Raw genomic sequence first — 26313 nt, forward strand, 5'->3', positions numbered from 1 at the left:
TTCCCCCTTACTACTTGGGAACACCTAATAGTGTTGATTATTAGCCACTCCTACCTAGGGAGATAACACTATTACATGCTCAAAGCCCCAAATTTGGAAGGGAAGCCCATTATTCAGTCTCATTTGTGCCCTTGATTGACAAGTTTGGTTCATTTAGATGCACTAGTGAATTATTGTACCTGAAGGTGAGGAAGCGCATTGGATATTATATGTAATTGGCAAGTGATTTCATCATGGGTTAGACAACTTAATTAGGGCCCAAGCCCCCCAAAGTATCATATTGACATTTGTGGGGGATGCGTTGAGAGCCATGGGACTCCATCACGTGTTTGAGCATCATTTCATGCCATGGGCACCCTCAGCACTTTCAAAAGTTTGTTCAGTGCCCCACAGTATTCACAAGATGATGCACTTGGACCAATGCAACCCAACCAACTTAACATGATCAGGGCAGTTAATCCAAGGCCTAGAGGAAGTTTGTCTTATCCTTGAGACATGGGAAGGCAAGCACTGTCATCAAAGTCCTCGTTTGGAGCATTATACAGGCTTTTCTTTTAGTTGAAGACCCATGAGACCAGCAGATGTGCCCCAAACCCACTTTGGGGACCCACGCGATGACTTACATGGAAAATTAGGGACCATCCCTAATTCATCTTTATTAAAGACCTCTCTCTCGTCATGGCACTTAGAGGACGCAATGAGGCCCTCCAACAGCCCTTCTACATCATGTTGTCATCAATTCACCTTACTTATGGATGGCTTTTTCATAACTTGTGATAGCTATTTGGTTGGCTTGTAACCAAGACTTGTTCTTAGCACATTATTTTATAATTTTGGGGGGTTCGTTAGGCTAATTCAATTTAGGAGAGATTCGTAAATAGAGATGAGTCTCATTTGTGAGAACTCATCGTCGTCACTTGGATTCTTCTCTTGTAAAAGAACTTGCACTTTTTCCTTGGAGAGTCTAAGATGCCTTTTGACATTTGGAGCTGAAATTTTCGATCTCTTTAGAGCTACTTCTTGGTTTGTGGATGGATATATCATATTGTCATTTTGTAAGTGCTTCTTGTTGAATATTTTCTTGGAAATATGTCTAACATATGGAATTTTTGCAACTAGGTTAATGTTATTTTGCCCTAATTGTTGAAAATCATTGTTGGAAAGCTTCTTGGTTGGCAATTGCATATGTTACTCAATGTATGGCAAATGGTGAATGTCCCTAATGGATGAAATTTTGCTTTTCTTCCATGAAACTCCATAAATCTTGGTTGGGTAAATGTTAAAGGTTGGTTGTTGCTAAGGCATCTTTAGCCTCCTTAAAGACAGTTTTGGCCAATTTTAAATCATCTTAGACTCCATAGCCCAAGGGAGGGTTTGGTGATCAACTCCTCTTTTCTCCATATTTTCTCCTCCTAAACTTTAGTCCCCTAAAGGTAGGGCAAAAATGTAGGACTTGCAACGAAATTTTAGTAAGGGAATTTTTCGGGAACCTGAGGGTCCAAACATCAAGCTCGAGGCCTAGGCTACATATGCTCCAAGTTTGGTGGGCATTCGCCTGAGTTTCATCCATAAAATCTCTTGCCCTAGCTACTACTCCAAGAGGGAAAACCTAGCTCTTTCTCCCTCACCCTAGGGACTTCCTTAAGGGTTGTATGAACTTAGTATTCATTGGAGTAAATCATAAGAAACCCTTTATTCTTCCTTGCCTTGACCTTGTGAGTACCTTGAAAGTATTCCTTCCCATGATTATTCATAAAACCCTAGGTCTAGTGCAAGTCTTTCCTAGGTCTCTCAAAGAAAGTGAAGAACCCCTTGGAAGTGTTAAAACATCACATAGAGCTTCTTTGAGAGGTCATATCTCATCATTTGGATTCTTGATCTGAGGAATACGTATTATAATTGCATATATCAAAACCCTAAGTCTTCAACTCCTTCCTTTCAAGGCCTTTCTTAGAGAGCATTTTAGCTTCTTTGAGGCATGACATGTTGTGTGACATGTCTCTCCTTGAATGGGCTTTGTGGAATCACTTCACACCTAAATCATTGATCTATTAATTTTAAGTGATTCCCTTCCCACTGAGCCTCCTCCCATCAGTGAAAATCTTTAAAGAGCAGGGGACATTGATTGAGGTGACAATGGATCTTTGTCCCATTGTTGTCACTTGGTCTAGCAGTTGTCCCGTAGGTTCCCCTCTTAGGGCCCTGCTAGATTGTGTGGTAACAGGTCCAAGAAGTGTAACCAATTATGTGGTAAAGTTTCAAGCTTTGGTCCCAAGCCTTGGATAATTTCTACCAATGGACATCATGCACTTAATTGTTCATAGGAGACTCCATGTTGATCATCTTAAGTGTCCACTGCAAATGGAAGAACTGAAATTGGAAAATTATAGCCATTGGCCACAAAAGAACGCCAAACCTTCAAAAAACTTATCTATGGTTTCCATTCCCAGATGTTATAGAAGGAAGGGCCAATAAGCTGGAAAACCTTGCAAATAAAGACACACAGTAATCTGATCATCTACCGCTACCAGAAAGAAAGTAAAACGAACATTTATATGACACTAAAGAGGTTGACTTTCTTAATATAGTGACGTACACTTAGCAAATGGAAAGTTTAGAGTTATTAATTTTTCCAGTGGCAGCACACTAGTGCAATCTGCAAACAGTATTAATGATGATGAGAAATGGAACAAGGTAAGAATGAAAAAACTATTTGGATAAGCCAATCCAATTAAGCCAACCATCACAGACTACGTATATATTTCAATAATCTGTTTTGCAACTATTTGCTTTAGGATGTCATAGTCAGCAAGCATAATTGCTGAAGAAACATAAGAATATTTTCAACTGACCACCTAGCCAGGGAAATGTGGTGTGTTCGGGCAATGCTCAGCGGCAACAGCTAAATAGTTAATGGCATATTCAGTTCTCTCCCTAAGTTGTTGAGACCTATACATTTGAGGGGCATCTCCACAGATCCTATGAAGATGTTTCCTCATTCCCGTGGCCCCCCTCCTGGAAACTTGGTGGAACATTGAAACAAATAGAGTAATAAATATGCTTAAATTGAAATTTGATAAGTTCCTAGAACAAATTTCCAAAGAAGGGTAAAACAGCCTTCGGCTCTCAGTTGTTATTTAAAACCTCAGTTCTAATATGTAAGATGCTTGAATTTGAACTGACAGATATAGTCTCCAATGTGTAGCCTATATTCTTGCACAATCATAACAGTGTGCTAGCTGATCACACCCGTCCCAAGCTATTTTATGTTGAAATATTAATAGCCGGTAAGGATAATTTTGATGTTCTTTACTTATGGAGCTGTAAAGATAATATGTTTATAGCAAGCCCTCTATTAGATTAGTATACAGTGTTGTAGTTGGAAAAAGAGATGTAATATAAAAATCAAATAAATCCAACGAAGACATATTTACAATATTGGACAACGTTCTTAGATGGAAAAGATTATTGACGACAGCAAGGGAACAACTCAACCACATAACCTTCAATTTGAGTCATCAACGGACTACATCATCAACATTTGAATTTGAATCATTCATGAGTTCATCAAACCCCGTGGACCAAGTGGATGTGCCAGTTTTGTGGCAAAAACAAAGTTGCAGGTGAAGAATGCACTGCATTTCTTGAATTACCATCTTATAGCAGCATTTACAGTAAAGTAAAATACCGGATAGCTAAAACCAGTCACTGGCTGCAACAAGTAACTGAAGAAAATATCCTTGAACATTGAGCAAATTTGCTAAAGGCGCAACAATGGGAGTGCGATTAACCAATATTATGAGTAGATGACATCATGACAATAATACCGTATTGTTAGTTTGAAAAAAATAAAATAATTTTTTTCTGTTTAGTATTTGGGTGTACTCGACTAGTAACCTGTACAGCAATTTCGTATTTTGACATAGAGCAATTTTGGTTCTCCCGGGATTACAAGCTTCAGGTAGCAGTGTTTTTACCCTTTTATTTAAATAAAACGCCCGAATGTACATACTATGTTTATCTTGCTAGTCAAATAAGGTACGCATTTAACTTCTAGAACAAAGCGGATATTACGTCAAATCTAACGGAGGCTCCATGAACTCCTATGCCTGAGAGGAAGCTTTTAATTAAGTGCCAATCTTAGTAGAGATGTAACGAAACCTTTTAGGACACAAAACAACAATGAGGTAACCTGATAAAATTGAAATCTCGTCATAGGTACCAGCCCATAATATACCCGCAAACACATCCAGAATGCCCAAACCCTTGAAAGAACACAATAACATATTGTGTCGCTCTGGTAAAAGAACATCATAGGTGCCCATTCATCAGTAAAGGGACATAAAAAAACTCATCGAATAAAATTACAGTCTCAAAAGAACTTCAGTCCATCAAGAACGCAGTAAAGACAAACAGAATGAGCTAACCCTGAAAAATTTCCCATGAATTCAAACCCAATCCAAAACCATAAAAATGAAAAGAAAGGATACATCTCTGCGGACCAGGGCCGCCATCCGAGTCAAGAGACTCAAACTCTCGCGCCGCAAAGCGGCTATTGCGTTCAGCGTCGGTTTCTTCTCTGAAACCCCTTCCTTTGGTCTTCTTAGGGCCACCATCGCCGAGCTGGGAAGTACCTCCCGTTATGGTGGATTTCAATTTGGGCGCAGGAGTAGTAGGAACGGCGTCCGCATTGCCGTCATCCATCGCCGTATCATCGTCCATCAGATCATCTTCTTCCGGCTCGAAATCGACCGCCTCAACCTCTGTGCCAGCCATTCTTCCGCTCTTTTGTGCAAAACCCTTGAAATTGAAATTTGCAGAGCGAACGCAGGATATACACGATTATAGGGTTACCAAAAAAACCGCACGCAGGTAGTCTGAGCAGAGCTGCGCTGTAAGGGCAGAATGTCAAAAATAGACGGAGGCCTTTATTCGGAATTATTTCATCTTTATTGTAGAGGTGTTTATCAACACCCAGAGGGGTTTCAGTGAGTGGGATTTGGGGAAATTGGAATTTTATTATTCGTACCTTTAAATGAGATATTTTTATTTTTTGGTTCTCCAATCTTTTTGTACTCTCTTTATGATCGTTGTGCTACTAAAATAATTAATTTGTTTGCTTAAGAATTATTAGGGATGAGTTTTTTTTAATTTTTATGGTTTTAATGAGTTGAAGAATTTTTCTGTATTTTATCTTTCGGGTTTTCTTTCGCCTTTTGCGGTTATATAGATGAAATTTTCCTTATTCAAAATTGTTTTTCTGGGAAGTGGCCCTCTTTTTAGTTGTAAGAAATTATTTTTATTTTAATGATAGATGGTAACGATCTCTTTGTATAGTATTTTCTTTCCCTTCTTTATTTAAATAGAATTTATTTTTAAATTTAGATAATGATATTATTTAGGAAGCGATTGATATTTTGTACCGTTTTTGTTTAATTGAAATGATTTAATTAAGATTTTGCATTTTGAAATGGTTTAAGTGATTTTCACTACAGTTTGAAGCAATATCATAAGGTATTTTGTCAAACGTATTAATTGTTTTCATATTTATACAATAAGTACCTAGTCATAATCATATTTTTATAAGGGAAGATTAGTTTCTATGAGGAGGATAAGATAGGTTATATTGCTTTTATTTTTAATTTTAAGATTATAAATTATATAACACTTTTGGATTTACTTTATCTTTCTCCACAACTCTTTAGAGATGTTACAACCCCAAACTTTGCGCCCATATAAGTCTGAGTAACAAGAGACTCAAAAAGCCTTGAATGGGGTGCTTGAGAAGGGACAAGTAGGGAGGGGTGTTGTCCTTGCCCCACCAAGCATAAACAAGGGTGGAAGTGGAAAAAACCCCTTACCCATGATACCATAACAAATGTCTTATAAAGTACAGGAAACTACATAGGAGCATTCATCCATGAGTGGAGAGGACTTGGTTTGTGTACTAGGGCAGTTACACACAAGGCAACAAGTAAATTTTGGACTAGGCTTCGATGTGATCAAGATTCAAGGCCCCTCATGGGGTCTAGCTCTCACACTCGCCATTCATTGCAGGAAGATAGTAAGCTCCTATTTAAAATCCCCCCATGTCATTTTATGATGGTGTTTTTCTATTGTTTCCTTTTGGAGCAAGGCTCCTCTCTAATTTTTTAGTCAACTCTCCTTCATGCTCGCCACTTCCTGCCTTGCTCTTGGGTTCCTTTGTTTTTCTTCGATCATTTGCCAAATTTAGATCCTCCTCACTCTCTCCCACCTTCTATTCTCTCTTCTCTTTGCTCTTCTATACCCTTTGGTCCCTCCCACATCTTCCTCTCTCACCTAATCCATCTCCCGCAATACCCTCATTCATCAACCCTCTTGTCGTGATTCAAGCTTCCTTGTTACAAGCCATTCTGTCTAGTTTAGTCACTCCTCCCCTAGCCTTTAATTTTTGCCTCACCTCACCCACTTATGTTTGCAATCCTGACACCTCTCTATAATATCCAATGCCTTAATAACAAGCTAGAAGTCAACAGGGTGTTGCTTATTATCAAGAAATGGGACACACTTGAGCTCAGCAGAGGGTGGAGTCATCAACTGAGCTATTTTGTGGCCATATACTGCAACCGATCCAAGAAGAAATTGTCATTACTATAAGCAAAATTGCAAATGAATGGGGTTATCTCTTAGATGTGGAAATAGTCGGTGAAATTGCAAACTAGGTTCTGGATGTTAGACATAGAAGAGGCGAATTCAACTAATATATGTGCACCATGGACATACTAGCACATGGAAATGTTGTTAGGATGAGTACCACTGGATTGTAATGTGGCCTAAGATGAAGTTAAATTGCTACTAGATGAAATTCAACTCATAACACGAGGACTAAACTGAAGACTACAGCACATTAAGGCACATATAGGTCTTCCTTGATCCAAATTGGATAGTTATATTATTTTTCATCCATCTTGATGCTTTTAGAGTGGAAAAAGTAGGGGAATCAACTCACAGGACCATTTTTACTGATGAGACCCAGTTTGGTAGATTAGGATCTAAATCATTCCAAGAGCATTTTGAGACATCAAACGACATTTTTTGGGGTTAAACCTTGATGTTTTATTACCGCACATTTTTCCCTATTCTACAGACATAGACCTTTCTAATCGCGTAAGAATTACCTCAATTAGAGTCTGTATGCAAAAGTTACGCCACTTTGAAGTTGACCTTCTTGTTTGACCACCATAATTTGAAACGATACCACATCATGCCCCATTACTCACGGAAAATAGATTAGCCACATAATCATTATGAAGAATACTTTAGAAGAGACAATATTTTAACTCTAGTTAAGAGTTGAATGAGTCAAACCTAACCACTAGAAGGCTCTCGATTTGTGCTATAATCGAGCCACTATGAGGAAAATAGGTTCCATTCATTTTAGGGGATTTTATTCCATAGATAAGCAAAGTAGCCAAAAGGTAGAGGGAGAGAGCACAAAGAGAGGATTTGTGCATTTTAGTATCCCAGCATCCACGGAATTACTACTTTGTACTTATATCCATTCTCTATTCAGAGAAAGAGAGCAGAGTGACCTCACCTCCCAATTGGGTTTCCTAGGATACATTTTGTGTCAACTGTGGTTTGTGAGTTTTTATTTTGTTGTTCTCTATTTTCTACATAATTACAAATTTCATGCATACACAATAAACAATAATTAATATATCTAGAAATCTAAAGAGAAATAAACGCTCATAGAGTATATTTCATATTTTTAAGAGTAAGTTTATCATATTTGTTGTGACAAATTGTCCAGTGGAATATCCACGACAGTTTACGAATCATATTGGTATCAGAACAGGTTTATTTGGGTGTATTGTGGGGAGTTTTATGGATCTAGATTAGCTAAGCCAAAAGTCATAAAACCCTTGTCACGGGCAACAAATCTATGAGTAACACTCCTGATCCTACAGAGTAGAGGTTTACGCGACTAGAAGCTCAAGTTTCAAAGATAAATCATAACGTGAATCTCCTCATGGCAGCCCTAAAGAATAAGCTTGAGTTATTCAGAGAATATGTGGGTTCTAATGCAGAATTCCAATTAAATGGGAGATAAGAAGAAATTGAGAAGGAGTCAATGAAAGAAATCGAAAAGGATCTAAGAGATTCAAGTTTCATGAATCATTTACAGTCCCTATTCAAAATGGAAGCGAAGATCAATATCAAGTTGTATCAAGGTGAGATTTATTTCAGTGTTCATCATACAAACGAAGAATAAAATATTTGATTTATGTGGTTGAAATTAGAGGACCATTCCTTGGACTTAGTGGGAAAGCCACACAGAGACCTTGAGGTTGGAGGGAGATCCTCTAGTGACTAAGTGGTAGGACTTTAAAGCCCTTGTAAAGTTAGAATTTTATCTTATCAGGTATAAAAAGGACTAGTGGATTTGGTGGCACTAGTACTTGCATAAGTAAGGGCAAAGTGTACAAGAGTACACCACAAAATATAGAAAGATAGGCATAATGTTTGGTATCTCCCCAAAGAACCCAGATATACTCCTCAAGTATTTGGGGGGTCTACGCAAGCATCTGCGGAACCAAGTAATGTTGTTTAAGCCCAAATTGATGAATGAGGTTTGTGTACAGGCATAATACCTGGAGAACATAGGCCTGGAGAAAGGGAAATTGATGCAAGAGCATGAGGCTTGAAGACAAAAGACTTCAAATTTTATTCCAAAAATACAAAAAAATTTACAAGCAAAGGAGTGGGATCCTTTAGTTGTCACTTTACAAAGCTTTCTAGATAGGATTTGAGCTAGAATTCAGGGATTTGAATTATCTTGTAATTAATTCAAGTATTTAGGCTTAGTTGAGATTCTTGAGGAGAATATCATGCAGATTAGATATTATCTAGGATTAGGCAGATTCGATCCATTGATTTAGGATCTGATTGTTGTATGTACAGGTATTTATGTAAGTTTTGAATTAGTAGAATGACATTTTTGGTTGAGGAGGATTGGAATGTAAAATTTGGAATCTCTCTGTATCTTCGTGAATATTGTGCATGAATGGTCAAATGCTGGAGAGTTTAGTTAGCGATATCTTGAATATGATAGATGAGAAATAACTTGGCGGAAGTGCTAAGTCTGGTGGAACGAGGAAACCTGACAAATTCGTGAGAAACCCAAAAGAAGATCGGAATCATTCGATCTGATAGATCCAACAAATCTAATGGTCATCGCGTGCCAACAAGCGCAGACGTTAATTCCAAAATCAAACGCGATAATTTATAAAACTGAGTTAATAGCTCAGATAATAGTGATCGTCTGCTTGAAGGGTTAGATCTAACGGTGATCACGTCGGAAGATGCACGTGATTTAATTTAAATTATGGACGCGATAAGGTTATGAACTGGGGTTTTATTTCCTTTTGGTTCCATGGTAAATTTGAAGATTTGCCATATACTAGGTAAATTAAATAAGTCTGTTATTTTAGCAGAATAACTAAATTTGGAGGTTGATGACTGATACTCCAAAGAAAACCCAAGAAGAAGTTCCACCCGAACTTGAAGAAGTAGTTTCTAGTTTTGAACGATTATCCTTAACACCTGCAACCAACCCACCATTAGTGGTATCAGAGCAACCTATTGACACTGAGCAGGATCTCAAAGATCAGAAAAAGAAATCCAACATGGCTTTCAGAATTGGAAGAGGACGTGGTGGTGGTCAAAGAAGAGGAAGACCAGTTGCAAATGCTGAAGTGTTGGAAGCTATGCAACAGATGCAAGCTAGATTAGAAGTAGTGGAAATGGGAAATCAAAGAGATGCAGGTGCTGGAGATGTCAGTGAGCCTGAAGTTGAAGCTACAGAAGAAGAGGAACCTGCAGAAGTTACTCCTGAAATGAGATTCTTTAAATCAGTGTTGGGATCCACCTCTAAATCCAAACTTGAGGTTTCAATTTATACAGGAGGTTTAAACCTCGAGGAGTTGATAGATTGGATTAATGACATGGATAAATTCTCTGATTATGAAGAAATGTAAGAAGGAAAGAGAGTGAAATTTGTTGTCACAAAATTGAAAGGACATGCAACACTTTGGTGGGATGGAGTGCAGGTAGAAAGAAGGAGACTTGGTAAGCAGCTAATTAAAAATTGGAACAGGATGGTGGCAAAGTTGAGAGGTAAGTTTTTGCCAAGTGATTATCAACTTTCATTATTTAGACATATGCAAAATCTTAGACAAAGGTCTTTGAGAGTGAAAGAATACGCAGAGGAATTTTACAAAGTGAGCATAAGAGCTGGACAAATTCAAGATACAAGCGAGAAGGTTGCAAGATATATAAATGGTCTCAAAATGGAGATCCAAGACAAGATAAGTGTGTTGTCTCCTAAAACAGTAGAAGAGGCTTATCAAATGGTGCTGAAGGCTGAAGAAAAACTCATGAGGAAGCAATCCGCCAGAAGTAGAGGTACTTTATGAGGAAGAGGAAGTCAAGGTGGTAGAGGAAGATCTACAACACCTAGAGATGGAGATAGCAGCAACTCGAATCAGCATACACCCACAGAAGGTGATGCAAGTGGCAAAAGGATTTTTTCCAAAGGAAGAGGAGGCAAAGGTAGAGGAAGAGAAATCAGATGTTACAGATGTAACAAGTTGGGACACAGAGCCTATGAGTGCCCAAAAAACACAGGGATAAATCAAAGAAATGTAAATTGTTGCTCAGACTGAAGAGGAAGTAGCTAAGGTGCCAGAAGAAGAAAATGTATTAGAGAAAGGGGAATCTTTGGTAGTTAACAAAGTTTTGTTAAAGCCATCAAAGGAAGTTGTTGAACAAGCGCAGAGAAAGACTTTGTTCAGGACTGTGTGCAAGGTTCAAGGAAAATGTTGTCAAGTGGTAATTGATAATGGCAGCACCGATAATTTGGTCTCTACAGAAGTGGTGGAAAAGTTGAAATTAAAGAGAAAGAAACATCCAACACCTTACAAGGTGTCATGGCTTCAAAAATTACATCAGTTGTTAGTGAATGAACAGTGTGAAGTGGAGTTGCAGTTGAGCAGCTACAAAGACAAAATTTTGTGTGATGTGATGCCTATGAATGTGTGTCACATATTGCTGGGAAGACCTTGGCAGTATGACAAAGGAGCTATGCATGATGGGAAAAAGAACACATACAGAATTGGTAAAGATGGTATTAATCATACATTGTTGCCTATGGAAGAAGAGGTTGTATCAAGAAAATTTAATCCAAGGACTCTATCGCTGAGTGGAAAATAAAACTTGCAGCAGATTGAAGGGAATGGGGTAAATTTTGCATTGATCTGCAAACCCAAGGTAATAACTACTTCTACTAAAATTTCTGATTTGCCAATTGAAATTCAAAAGATGCTGGAAAATTATTGTGATATCATTGTAGATGATTTGCCTAATGAGTTATGACCCATTAGAAAAATCAGTCATCATATAGATTTGATTCCAGGGGGCGAATCTGCCAAATAAAGCAGCTAACAGGATGACTCCCACAAAAAATGAAGAAATCATAAAACAGGTTCAGGAATTGTTAGATAAAGGACTGATTAGAGAGAGTTTGAGTCCTTGTGCAGTGCCAACAGTGTTGAGCCCAAAGAAAGATGGAGGCTGGAGAATGTGCACTGATTCAAGAGCAATCAACAAAATAACAATCAGGTACAGATTTCCTTTACCTAGAATTGAAGATTTGATGGATTGTTTAAGTGGAGCAAGATATTTTACAAAGCTAGATTTAAAAAGTGGGTATCATCAAATAAGGATTAGAGAAGGAGATAGATGGTAATGCCTTTTGGGTTATCAAATGCTCCTAGTACATTTATGAGGCTTATGAATGAAGTGCTGAAAGAATTTATTGGTAAATTTGTAATAGTATATCTAGATGATATATTAGTTTACAGCAGATCTAAAGAGGAACATATGAGACATCTAAATTATGTCTTACAGAAGCTGCAACAAGAAAAGTTACTGCTAAATTTAAAGAAATGTTCATTCATGAAGGAAGAGTTGGTATATTTGGGCTTTGTTGTTTCCGTTGATGAATTAAAGATGGATCCATATAAGATAAAGGCAATCATAGAGTGGCCTTCACCGAAAAGTGTTTTTGAGGTAAGAAGTTTTCATGGTCTTGCTAGTTTTTATAGAAAATTCATAAGGAATTTTAGTAAGATCAATGCTTCTATTATTGACACTATAAAGAAGGATAAACAACCATTTAAATGGACTGTTAACGTAGACAAGAACTTCCAACTGTTAAAAAAAAAGATTACTGAAAAGCCTATTTTAATTTTGCCTGATTTTAATAAACCTTTTCAAGTGAAATGTGATGCTAGTGGAGAAGCTATTAGCACTATTTTCAGTCAAGAGGACAGACTTGTAGCTTATTTCAGTGAAAAACTGAATGAATCGAAGAAAAACTATTCTTCTTATGATAAGGAATTTTATGCAGTTGTGCAGTCATTGAAAAAGTGGAGACATTACTTGATGTCTAAGGAATTTATACTCTATTCAGACAATCATGCATTATAGTACATTATGCAACAACCAAAGCTTAGTCAGAAACATGCAAAATAGGTAGAATATCTTCAAAGTTTTAATTTTGTATTTAAACATATAAATGACCAATCAAACAAAGTAGCAGATGCCTTAAGCAGAAAAAGTATCCTAGTTCAAGAAAGTCAAATTCAAGTGTTGGGTTTTGATTTTCTTAAAGAATTATATGAGAAAGATTTAGATTTTAAAGAAGCATTTGAAGCTTGTAAAAATCTTGTTTTGTTAGACAGAAGTAAGTGGCTAGATTGTTTTTTGCAAAAGGATTGTTGTTTAAAAGAAATCAACTGTGCATACCAAATTGCTCTATGAGGGAAAATTTAATCAAGGAGAAACATAGTGGTGGACTTGGAGGACATTTTGGTGCAGACAAGACTTATGAACAGTTGAATCGGTTTTATTTCTGGCCGAAGATGAGATCTGAAGTGGAGAAGTATGTAAAAAATTGTAAAGTCTGTCAGTATGCAAAGGGAAGGAGCCAAAACACAGGTTTGTATGTTCCATTACCTATTCCAGATAGACCTTGGGATATGGTAAGTATGGACTTTGTTTTGGGTTTACCAAAAACTCAAAGAGGAAATGATTCAATTTATGTTGTGGTTGACAGATTTTCTAAAATGGCACATTTTATTCCATGTTATAAAACCAGTGATGCTACTCACGTTGCTAATTTGTTTTTTAAGGAGATTGTAAGGTTGCATGGGTTACCTAAGAGCATTGTTTCAGACAGAGACACTAGATTTGTTGGTCATTTCTGGAGGACCTTGTGGAAGAAACTTGGTACTAAACTGAGTTTCAGTTCAGCTTATCATCCTCAAGATTGATGGACAGATTGAAGTTGTAAACAGAAGCTTGGGTAATCTTCTGAGGAGTCTTGCAGGTGAACATCCAAAACAGTGGGATCAAATTTTGGCACAGGCTAAATATGCTTATAATGATTCTCCTAACAGGAGTACAGGGCAGAGTCCATTCCATATAGTTTATGGAATGCACCCAAGAGGAGTGCCTGAATTAAGAGAATTGGGAAAAGATGAAATGAGAAGTACTAAAGGGGAAGATTTTGCTCCAGAGATTCAAGCAATACATGAACAGGTAAAACAACAGTTACAAGATAGCAACATAAAGTACAAGAGCATAACAAATTTGAAGAAGAGAGAAGTTAATTTTGAGGTTGGAGATTTGGTTTTGGCACACCTAAGGAAGGAAAGATTTCCAAAAAGGGAGTATAACAAGTTAAAATTTAAGAAAATTGGACCATGCAGAATCTTGAGGAAATTTTCTGCAAATGCATATGAAATTGAATTACCCCCTTGTTATACTCTTATACCAATAGGTGTCATATTTCATGATTGACTGGTAAAATGCCAAATATGTTCATCCTTTCCATGCTGCAAAGGTTCCATATTTTGAAAAAAAAAAGAAAAAAAAAAGAGGCTATGCTCTAAAAGAAAGATCAAAGGGAAAAAAGAATGAAATGGTCAAAAAATAAAGAAAATGAACCCCAAAGAAAAGATCAGGAAAGTGTGCTAGTCCAAAATGCCACTACTATTCCATTTTTAAAAAGAATCTCATTGTGTGCAATCAGTTGACTTTTGTCACGATTGATGGATGGCCAAACAACTTAATCTTGGCCAGTTCATGTTTAAATTTCTTGTTTTAGAAATAGAGAACAAAATCTATCCAAACAGTTCAAGCTTGGCAGATAAGTAGTTAGGTAGAGAAGCAAAGGTGCTCAACAGCTAAATCTGAGCCCCTGGAAGAAATAAGGGCAGACTTAGATAGGATGGCAGCTAAAAGAAAATAAAAGAGTAAGGGTTTGCTAGTTTAAATGCACCCAAGGAAAAAGGAAGAAAAAATGTTAGATATAATAGGCTGGGTAGGCAGTTTTGATGTTGCAGAAGCAGGTTTATGAGCAATTTTGTCTTTCAAAGGTGATTCATCTCATTTGATATCATAAGCACAATGGCAATGATTTGGCTACAAATCAGGTGAAGCATGTCTAACTTCCCCTCACTCTTCTCCCTGAAACATTTACTAACCTCCCCACAAGAACATTGAGATCTACTCAGTGCTCCTAAAACACTTCATTTCATGAAAAAGACTAAGTGAAACTATGTTTTTACTTAGGCAAAGGAAGCCACATTTCTGATGTAAAAAATCCTTTTCATTTCCCTAAACCTAAGTTTTTCACTCTTTAAACTTAGCGCTTTTGGTTCAAAAACATATCTCTCATATTAACCCTTAACTTTATTATATAATTCCTACATAATATTTCCCCCCCGGTATTATATAAATATATGAAAAAACCCCAAAAAGTTTAAATACCCCGCCCCGGCTAACTATAGTTATACCTCATTGTTTTGTTGGAATTATAGGTTCACCCAGAGCCATGTAATAACCACCCCACACATTGCTTATGGAACCAATTAACCCCACGTTAATTGGTTAACGCATCACCCCGCGCACCAATCGTATCAAGCCCCAAAAACATTTAAAACAATGATTTAATACGAGGGCCCTCGCGCCATAGCCCTCCGCCATGTCCATTAAGCGCTGACCGTCGGATCCGGGCCCGCAGATCGGATGACCCAGATCCATAGCGCGACCCTTTCCACTTCGGATGATTAGCGCCCGGGGGATGGTGGTATTGCCGTCGTACCTTGGGATAGGTGGTGGCCTCCCGCATTGCTTGCTGCCCTCCGACTCGATACCACCTTTGCCCAAAAGCAATGTGGGGCCCAAACCGCTTACCGCCCCCCGCTTCTTCCCCGCTAACATCATTGCCACCTCATCCGTGACGTCACCTCCTCGTCACCCGCTACACGACAAGCCATTACATCATGCTGACGTCATCTAAAAAAAAGACGCCAAAAGCCTGCCAAACCAATTTTTGTTAAAAACCCCTAAAAAGTGTCGTTTTTGCTCATTTATATTGGTCGCTTCCACGAGACCAATGCATGTGAATTTCGTCAAAGATGCTACCAGAGCTCCAGCCCACCACCCTGACCAGCCTAATCCGGCATCCCACTCTGCAAATTCATCGTCCAAACCTGCAAATTACTCCCGGGCGCGTCCAAAAACACAGGTATTTACCCGTTTCACCTCCCAAAACCGTGTTTTTTTAGCTTTCCTCTGCAAAATTTTCTGAAGAAGCCAAATTTGAGTTGAATTCACCAAACTGCCTTCAAATAGGCGCACCAGAACCACTGCTCTTTTTCCATTTTCACCGAAAACCCTGCAGACTTCGTTTTTTTTTATAAATTCACCCAGCGAGCTAAGTTCAAATCCACTGTGGTCTGCAATTCCCGGAGAAAGCCCCAGAACTGTTGTTTTGCCTATTTTGCTACACAAACCCAAATTCCAATTGAAAAATCACAGACAATTGAGCAATGGAAGCTCCAGTGGCCCTGAACATTGCTCCCCTCAATGCACCTCATAAGGACTTGGAGTGGTTGCCCTTGGCTGATAGGGATTTTCAAATACAGGACTTAACTGGTGACAAAAGCCACCTCCAAGCATTCTGTGAAATTAGGAATAGTGACCTAAGTAAAATTGATCTCTATGGGATATGGGAATCCAATCTGCCCAGGTACTACCTCCCCTGAGTAAATGTATTCCCAGATATAATCCGCCTATGCTGTGCCAATTATGAACTTGTCAAAAGAGCAGTTATGACTCCATCTGGAACTGTTCTCTTTCATATAACTCCTGAGTCCATAAATGAGATGTTGCACTTCAAACCTATTCAGCCTCTAGCTCCTCTTTCCATGGGATATTTGCTGGAGCAAGGCTCTAAACTATCCACTGTAGAAATAGGCCGGATTGCCAAGTTATTTATGGGACCAGATTGCTAGCCCAGAGAACCACCTCCTTTTCACCATGTCTGGTTCAATGAAACTAGAAGATTCATTATTGATATGATATCCTATGTCCTGGGATTTAAAACAAGTGAATATGTTGATGAGACCATTTTAGCTTTGTTGTCCATGTTTATTCCAGGACATCCTCCTGCTGTCAAATATGACTTTGCTACTTTCATTGCCAACAAGATCCATGACCAATTCATGAGTCTAGACAGAGAAGGAGTCTTTAAGTACACATCATATATATATCATCTGTTCTTGTACTATCAAACAGACAGTTTTCAGTTTCCCATCAGAAAATTGGATTCTAAAGGAGAAAGGAGGTCTGTGATCTTTTGGACCTCAGTCTTCCATGAAGTCCATAACTCTCCTTACACTTACTATGAATTCATTGATTTGTTTATACATCCGGTCTTCTCTTTGCTGATGAGAACTCCTCCTCCCAGACTCTCTGGTGATATGCAAAAAATTTTACAACTCTCCAAAAGCTATAAAATAGGTGACTGGTACTTCTACCAGAATCACACTAAGATCATGATATATGGCTGTGAGCTGTGCCCTTACAAACTGCCAAAATATGTGCCTATGAGACTGTTTGCTCTAGAATATTTCAAGCAATTTATCAATTTAGATTTGACTCACTTTTACGGTGCCAAGAAAAAAACTCGGCTGAAATTAAGAAACCAGTTAGGCCCTTTCATCATTAACAAAAAGCAAGCATGGCAAGATGCTGACAAGATATTATGTGAACAACTCAAATTAAAGAGGAGCTTTTGGTGGGTACCCTATGACCCAAATGGCTTTATCACTGAAAGAAAAGTGAAAAACAGGCTATCAGCTTACAAACATTGTAGGATCCTTGAAATAGAGCAATTTGCTAATCAAGATGAGTGGGTAGAAGGCACATTAATTGAAGAACTCACTGAGGAAGAAAAGATGGAACAAGCAATGAAAAATCTTGAAAAGACCCTTGACCTAGACTCTTTTGGATAGGTGTCTTTCAAATTGCCTCAGCAAACCGGAGTGGGTACATCATCTGCTGGAACTTCACAGCAACCTGCCCAAGAAAGCACTACACCAGCTGCAGGGACATCTAAGGGCAAAGAAGTGCTGGATACAGAGCAGCACATAATGACAGATCAACTAGCATCATCAAAGGAACAGGGCCAAGGGCAAATTCCTCCTACCCAGACCAAAGCACCAGAGATACCAGCATTACAGACTCCTCTAAATGAGGAAAAGGGCAGGAAAAGGGACAGAGAAGAGACCACACCTGTAAGTGGACCAGCAGAGCAACCAGGGGCAAAAAGGCAAAGAATAAATCCTCTACCTGAAGAGGAAATTATTGAGGAAATCATAGAAAGTCCAAGAGGCGAGAGGGCAACCAGCCCACAGACATCCCCAGTGGTAGGAACATCCACCAGCTCTCATAGGCAGGAATTGGAGAAACAACATAGTGTGGAAGTTTCCTCCACAAGGCCACAAAGCAAGCAAGGTTCTGATATCAAAAGAACATTCACGGACATCAAGGCCTAGAATGAGCCAATAAGACTACAACTTTATGATCAGTTTCTCAAGATGACCCCCACCAAACAGCAAAGGCTAATGTCTGCATATGACATTAAAGAAGGAAAAATGATCTTGAGCCACTTTAAGCCCAAAGTGCAGCAACCATAGTCAGCAGCTGACTACATTAGAACAAATCTGGAGGTCCTTGCCAAAGACATTCACCCTATGGACCAAATTGAGCTGCATAAGCAAACTGGAGAGATGGTCTACTCTACATTGGCAGATAAGGCAATGTTAGCTCACAAATTGCAGAACTCATTAAACAACACATCTGCCCAACTGGATTTGGAAAAGGCATCTTCTTTAGCCAAGGACAATAGGATAAAGTCCTTGGAGGATATTATCATTGAGCTGGGACATGATCCCAAGGATGCCAAAGGAATAAAAGCATTGATGAAAAAGAAGGAAGAGGACATTGCTGCCCTCAGGAAACAATTGAAGCTGCCTATTACCATGCATCCACAAACTACAGAGGTTGTGCAGGAAAAAGAAGAGGAGGACATGATGGACTTGCTGATGAGAATGAATCAAAGACTAAGTGAGACAGAGCAGGAATTGGAGAAAGCACTACAAGAAAAGCAGGGAGTGTCGACCTCCCAGCCATCTCAAATAACTCCAACAGTCACAACTGCTCCTCCCACAGTTACAACAGCAGTGCCTCCCACTGTCCCAGCATCAACAACAGGTACTTCAGCAACAACAGCAGTAGCAGGCAATAGCACTACCATGACCACAAAGGAGTTAATAAAAGCTATGGAGGATTTAAAACTCTAAGTATCAGAATTAAAAGAGGCCAAAGAGAAATTGGCAAAGTTAGAAATAAACTATGACAAATCTAAAATGATTGTGGCAGAAAAGACAAGAGAGGTAAAGGCATTAGAGAACAAGGTAAAAGCATTGGAAAAAGACCTATTTTTAGATAAGCCTCTGGAAGAAATCAAGGGCATTTTGTGGGCTAACATCAGTGAATCCATTAGTAATGTCTGGAGATCTATTCAAATTATATATGAGCAGATTGACTTGAAAGCAGCAGCCTAGGTGGAAATTCAAAGGGCCAAAACTTTATTGGGACATATGCCCGAACAGGCCAACAGGTTAATACAATTTTTGAACACTAGACCAGTGAAGAATTAGCAGCACTGGACATCAAAGACGGGACATCCACCATTCTAACAATCAAAAGAGTTTTGACCATGAGAACCATGATGCAGAATTTGGAGAGGAAGAGCCAAGATATGCAGGTGGAGATAGACTCTTTTATGGAAAGATTTGCAGTTTTGCATGAAAGGGGCTTGCCAAGTCTGGTGGGAAACAATGAACGCCTGTTGAGACAAGCTGAGTACTAGCTCAGGTTGAATAAACATGCTGCTAATCAACTAAATGCATCATCAAGTACTCCAGCAGAGAAGACCCTTCCATCTGGCCAGACTCTTTACAGCAACTTGGAAAATCTATTTTATATAGAACATGAAGTGAAACATCTTTTTTCAGTCCAACCTAACTTCTACAGGTACACAGACGCAGATGAGACTTTGAGAAAGCTGCTAAGACATCAGTTACCAGAAGAGCAGTGGTGGCAAAGTATGTTGGAAATCCTGTAGGCGAGTTTCAAACTTTTGTTTTTTCCCAGAATACAACAGATATCATAAAGCAGAGAAAAGGAATGGGTGAGAGTCTCGTGGGGCGGCAGTTTATCAAATCAAAATTAAATACGCCCGAGGAAGCTGAGCCAGCAGCGCGAAATATCAATGGAAACATCCACCGGCCGACTCACCGAGCTCACAGTCAACGCATCTCACCAACTGAGCGGCCAGCACAACAGCATTTACTTCTGCATTTATTTCTTCCTGTTCCCAAGATCATTTACTTCTCCTGTAAAGTAGGTAGAAGAAGTTATTACTAGATATTATCTCTTTGAGATATTTTGTAAACATTTTTGTACAAATACCTCCCCAAGCGAAGTATTAGGGGTTGGTGATACATCTCTCAGACTGTGTTGTAACTCTAAAAAACTTCTGAATACAAAAGTTGTTGGAATCCATTGTCGCTGGACTGTCTGGATGTGGAATTGATAGCAGAGGACTATGTTACAGAATTCCTGAATCATTTTGTGGATCAATAAGTCTCTCTTACTTGCGTTTTCAGTTTCTGTGTTTATTATATCATATATGTTTCATGATCTGAATAACAGGGAAAAAGAATAACCCAGAACTTGCTTAACTGCACTCTGTGTTCAATCTCTATTATTATTTATGTTTTCTTCAGAATTAGCATAAGCAGGAATTCTTAATTGCTCATGTTTCCCCTGATTCTTACATCTTGAATATAGCTAAGGAATTCTTAACTACTCCCTGTCACTATTCATCCACTTTCCCTCTGTCAACATGATGAAGGATCCTTAATTGCCCTTCACCCCCTGACTCCATCCCACCTGATTCCAGCTTACAATTTGTTCCATGGTTAATTACCTTGCTTTGTAGTACCACCCTCTGTCAAAGAAACCATATCCAGCAATTCATCCTCACAGACTCCATTAGCCCAATGGACTGAACTTCTCAGATTTACACCCCTGTTCTATTGAATATCACCATCCAAAAATCAAACAAACCCTTGTACTTCATAACTAGCCTAATATACCCTAAAACAAAGCTAAATCATAAAGAGAGAGCCCTCTCTGGATGCAGATTGGCTAGAACCTGCATCTAAAAGATTGGTCTGTGGTTACCTCGGCCGTATTCCCTTTTCTACAACTTTTGGGGAACAACCTGAGTGATAACACCCCTGACATTGGAATATCTCCAGTTTTCAATGTTGTTGATTTGTATAGGTATGAAAATATAAATGCAGATGATACAACAAAAGATAAAGAAGAACAAGAGGTTGACTGGGTAAAACAATTACCCACAGCAAAGGCATTGCAGCCAAAAAAGATTTTAGATAAGAGATTGTTTAAAAAGACAAGAGGACAGGAGTATTTTCAGTATTTAATCAAGTGGAAGGATCAACCAATTGTTGATGCTACCTAGATGACAGATGCCATGCTACAGAAGTTGGGCAGTTCTGTAGAAGAGCTCATGGACAAGAGCCCATGAAGAATTTTTTTCTCAGGAGTTTGATGGAGGAGCATGAGGCTTGAAGACAAAAGACTTCGAATTTTATTCCAAAAATACAAAAAAAAATATTACAAGAAAAGGAGTGGGGTCCTTTGGCTGTCACTTTACAAAGCTTTCTAGACAGGATTTGAACTAGAATTCAGGGATTTGAACTATCTTGTAATTAATTCAAGTATTTAAGCTTAGTTGAGATTCTTGAGGAGAATATCATGTAGATTAGATATTATCTAGGATTATGCAAATTATATCCATTGATTTAGGATCTGTTTGTTGTATGTATAGGTATTTATGTAAGTTTTGAATTAGTAGAATGAGATTCTTGGCTAAGGAGGATTGGAATGTAAAATTTGGAATCTCTCTGTATCTCCGTGAATAATGTGCATGAATGGTCAAATCTCGGAGAGTTTAGTTAGCGCTATCCTGAATTTGACAGATGAGAAATAACTTGGCGGAAGTGCTAAGTCTGGTGGAACAAGGAAACCTGACAAATTCGTGAGAAACCCAGAAGAAGATCAGAATCATTTGATCGGACAGATCCAACAGATCTAATGGTCATCGTGTGCCAACAAGCGCAAACGTTAATTCCAAAATTGGATGCGATTATTTATAAAATTGAGTTAATAGCTCAGTTAATCATGACCGTCTTCTTGAAGGAGTCAGATCTGACGGTGATCACGTCGGAAGATGCACGTGATTTAATTTAAATTCCGGATGCAATAAGGTTATGAACTGGGGTTTTATTTCCTTTTGGTTCCGTGGTAAATTTGAGGATTTTCCATATACCAGATAAATTAAATAAGTTTGTTATTTTAGCAGAATAACTAAATTTGGAGGTTGATGATTGATACTCCAAAGAAAACCCGAGAAGAAGTTCCACCCAAACTTGAAGAAGTAGTTTCTAGTTTTGAACGATTAACCTTAACACCTGCAACTAGCCCACCAGAAATTAAGTGGATCAAAGCAGAAGGAGCACCAAAATTATTCTAAGGAGGGAAAGAAGAAGTTGAAAGGGGGGAAAGATAAAAAGACGGTTGCCACAACACACTACTACAAATATCCCAATAATCATTGTAACATTAATAATCATACAAAGGAGAAGTGTTGGAAGTTGCATCTAGAACTTAACTCAGAGAAGAAAAAGAAAAATAGGAAGAAGAAGAACCTTATGGCCATTGATTCAAGCAATTAGGTCGAAAGTAGGTCAGACGTGCATGAGAAGATCGTATGTACATCAGTGCAGAAGGAGGTGAATTTGAGTAGCCTTCGACAATAGGAAGAGAATGAAAAGACCATACCCTTCCACATAAAGATATGGGTTCAAAATACCAAGATTAATGCTTTGTTTGACTTAAGATCATAGGTAAATCTCATTGCATCATAGTTGATCAACAAATTGGGATAAGAGGTTTGTGATCATCCAAACCCATATCCATTGGGATGGGTACATAAGGATGTGGAAACAAAGGTAACAAAATAATGCAAAATCAGATTTTCTATCAATGATGATTTTACTGATGAAGTAGAACTACATGTAGTCCTCCTTGATGTATGTGGGGTGATGTTTGGAAGTCCCTATATGTACGTGTGGGATGAAATCTTCATACATACAGCTAACTAGTACTGCCTCGTCAAGGATGGAAAATTGTTCACCATCAACGCGCACAAAGACAAGTCGAAAGTTTCACTGGTAAGTTCCAACCAAGCTAAGAAATTAGTCAGTTCAAGCAAGAAGTATGTTTTATTATTTCTAAAAGAAAACCAATCTGTAAAAGAGTCAGTAAGAGCAAAGGAATCCTTGGAGGGGTGTTCTAAGAAACATAAACAAGAACTGGAAGAGTTGCTACAACATACAGGTATGTGTTCCAGGAGCCGAAAGGGCTACCACCAATGAGGGAATTGGAGGAAAATTTCCAACTATTGTCGGACTTCCCATTGCCAAACATTGGGTTATACATGCAGTATATTATAGAAGTAAGTGAAATGAAGAAACAATTGCAGCAACTACTAGAACAGGGTGTCATTCACGCAAGTACATCACCATGTGGGTCACCCATCTTCATTGTGCCAAAAAAGATTGGGACTTAGCAAATGTGTATAGATAACATGGTGTTGAACAAAATTACGCTTGAGAACAAGTATCACTTCCCCAGGATAGATGATATGTTAGATTAGTTGCAACAAGCCAAATACTTCAACAAATTGGCCCTAAAGTGTGGATATCACTAGGTTCGAGTTAGATAAGAAGATACCTCGAAGACCACCTTCAAAATGAGATAAGGTTTGAAAGAGTGGTTAGTCATGCCATTTGGCCTTTACAACAAACCAATTAGGTTTATGAGGTTAACGAATGATATGTTGTGCCCTTTATAGATTCATTTGTTATTGTCTGTTTGGATGATATATTGGCATACAATGCTACCGGGGAGGAGCACATCTCACATTTGACGTAGGTGATGGAGACATTAAAGAAGCACTAACTACTAACAAATCTCAAGAAGTGTGAGTTTTCATAGCAATCTTTTATGTATCTTAGGTAAGTGATAGGTGGAGGAGAGTTGGAGATAGATCATGCCAAGATGGAGGCCATCTTGAAATGGTAGATGCCTGCTAATTTTTATGAGGTCAGGAGTTTCGTTGGGGCACCACAATACCTAAGGAAATTCATAGCCTCATTTTCAGCAGTAGTAGTACCACTCCATGATCCGAATTGGATCCATAGAAAGACTGTTAAGAACCATGACTGAATCAAGTCGAACAAATCTCAAAAGAAATCCAAAACAGTATCAAAAACACCCTGAACCAGTGGCCATGGCATCCAACGTGGAACTACGAGGACCTCGGTCAAAGCGCACTGACCAAGGCCCATGGAGACCGCGCAGGAGGCCAAAGTAGCCTCTAGGAGCCTCGGAATGGGAAAAGGAAGAGGTTTTTGATGCGTGATTAGCACTTAGCTAGGCGAACAAGGCCCTGAAGGGGAAGCCCGAGCACTCGGTCACCTCAGGAGCCAGGAAACCTCGGGCGGAAAAGCGAAAAACACTAACGTACGAAAGCGGGTCCCGTGCACTGAAAAATCGGCGATATTGATCGGGGCGCCCTTGAATGGTAAGAAGTTTTGGACAGGAGCGGAGCGATTCCATACACTGATCGACACGTGGCAGGCAAAGGTGAGAGAAAACCACTCTTGATCGCGCGCTATCGGTCGAGCAAGTCAACTGCGCGAAACGTGTGTCTGGCATCGGATTTGGAGGGCCCAAATCAGACGACTGAGATTGCACCCGATGGAAAGAAGTGGAATCGACAAGGAATTAAGCCGCTTTCTAAAGGGATTTGGAATCCGTTTGACCGCCACGGTGGAGGAAGAACGCATCCTTGGTGTCACTGAAGAAACGAACTGACGACGCATGCTGGCGCCATTTAGAGGAGGACAAGTGGCCACTCCCTGAGCGTTCATGATGATGCTGAATACAGGGAACTCCAAGCGCAGCTGCATAAGGTGAATCGGCATAGGCAGAAGAGGAACCGAACAGGTATAGGGATCGAATGGCTAAAGCCATGAACAGAGACAGTCGAATCAGTTAGAGTTGATTTAGAGTCAGAATTGAGAAGAGTCCAAGCGACCAAGAGAGACAGTGAACAGTGAACCCTGAGAGGAGGACTGAACACAGAGAATAGTAAAGCTAAGCAGAAGAGACAAAGGGCCGAGCTGACTAGAGGCAGCATCGAGCACCAGAGATCTTGAAGATTCAAGCCTTCCCATAGAGGAATCTGTTCAGACTGAGCATCACATTTGGCTCTTTCCACAGTAGACCAAGAGGTTGCAGAGCTGGTAGGAAGAGGAAGAGTCTGTGTACTCCAAGTGGCTTGGGGAGTCCAAGAACCACCCTGCCAAGCAAAATCTGCTTCAGGAGAACTCGTATTGAGTCCTTGTATTGTAATTTCTTTGCTGAAGACACAATAAAACAAGGCCACCACTGAAGCTGGACCCGAGACGTAGCCCTGGAGAATAGGGTGAACTCCTTATTAAAATTGTTTGTGTCTTTGTGTTGCTTACTACATTTATCTGATGTCTTTCCATTTTATTGTCTATGTATTAGTAATCTGATCGATTCGTTGTTTCAATAACACAGAATACACACCAACACATGAGTCTATAATACCTTAGTTTAATAAATCTTTAACTAATGTCACTCATAGGGTGAATATTAGATCAAGTGGTATCAGAGCTCTCAAGGTTTAAGGTTAGACAAGCTTGTGTTGGTATAACTGTGAATGCTCACAAGATCAAAGCTCAAATTAGGAGAAGGAGAGTTGGTGGAAACTAATCCTGAAATTGGAAGAGTCTATCCTTGAAAGACCATGTCAGAAGAAGGTTCCATGGGGCCAAACCCTCAATTCATAGAAAGTTTCTTAGCTATAAAGTCTATGGTTGAAGAAATGTACATAGACTTTAGAAAGCAAAAGGTGGAAGACACATCAGGCTCTAAGCAAGAGAAAGAAGAAGATGAGTCTCACTTCCATGACAACTCCAAAGGAAAGGGGAAAGAGGAAAACTTTCTCACACCTGCTAATAGCCCTGTACATAAGAAGAAAGCATCTTTGATTAAGTTAGATGTTAAATTTGATTTTCCCATATATGATGGAGAGCTAAATGCTGAAAAATTGGACAATTGGATTAGACAAACTGATGTGTATTGCAGGGTACAGAACATAAACTTAGACAAGAGTAAGATTCAGCTGGCAAGCCTATGCCTAGGAGGCACTGCCTTGGTTTGGTGGGAAGGTAGAACCCAAGCTGATATGAAAAGACATGGTAAGACCATCTCTGTCTGGAGTGACTTTGTTTTTGCAATCAAAAAATAGTTCTATCCATTGGCCTACATGCAGCAGGCCATGATGAGTTGGCAAATTCTTCGGCAGTTGAAGGGGTAAAGTGTATAAGGGTATACTTAAGAGTCCAGAAAGAGAGCATTGACATTGGGTATCTCACTAGACTCACCAGAGACTCTTTTGAAGTACAATGGTGGTCTACATATGGTATAGATGAGGTATCTGTACAAGCTACTCATCTAGAGGCTAGAGGAAAGAATGGCAATCCAAAAGTTGGGGGACCATCCCAACCCACTGTAAGCAAGAGCAAGGAGAAAAGAAAACAGAAGTGGAAAGCAAGGAAGGCTAACACTGCACAGAAAGCCAAAGCTTCATGCACTCACTGT

General features: G+C 39.1%; 1 protein-coding gene across 2 annotated transcripts in view; it reads right to left on the reverse strand.

Moving 5' to 3' along the window:
• The window catches only part of Y14 (RNA-binding (RRM/RBD/RNP motifs) family protein), a 41102-nt gene extending 36082 nt beyond the window's left edge, over positions 1-5020 (reverse strand). Inside the window, exon 1 of one of the 2 annotated variants that reach the window (XM_089385719.1) lies at positions 4491-5020. In XM_089385719.1, coding sequence (XP_089241845.1) covers positions 4491-4776 — 286 coding nt within the window. In that variant the 5' untranslated portion in view covers positions 4777-5020. The remainder of the gene's footprint in view (positions 1-4490) is intronic. The other variant, XM_089385720.1, reaches the window with a different exon arrangement.
• Between the last annotated feature and the right edge of the window lie 21293 nt (positions 5021-26313).

Source organism: Pinus tabuliformis, chromosome Q (genome assembly GCF_031772625.1).
Source record: "Pinus tabuliformis cultivar Carrire ecotype Pingquan chromosome Q, CPIR1, whole genome shotgun sequence".
Lineage (NCBI taxonomy): Eukaryota > Viridiplantae > Streptophyta > Pinopsida > Pinales > Pinaceae > Pinus > Pinus tabuliformis.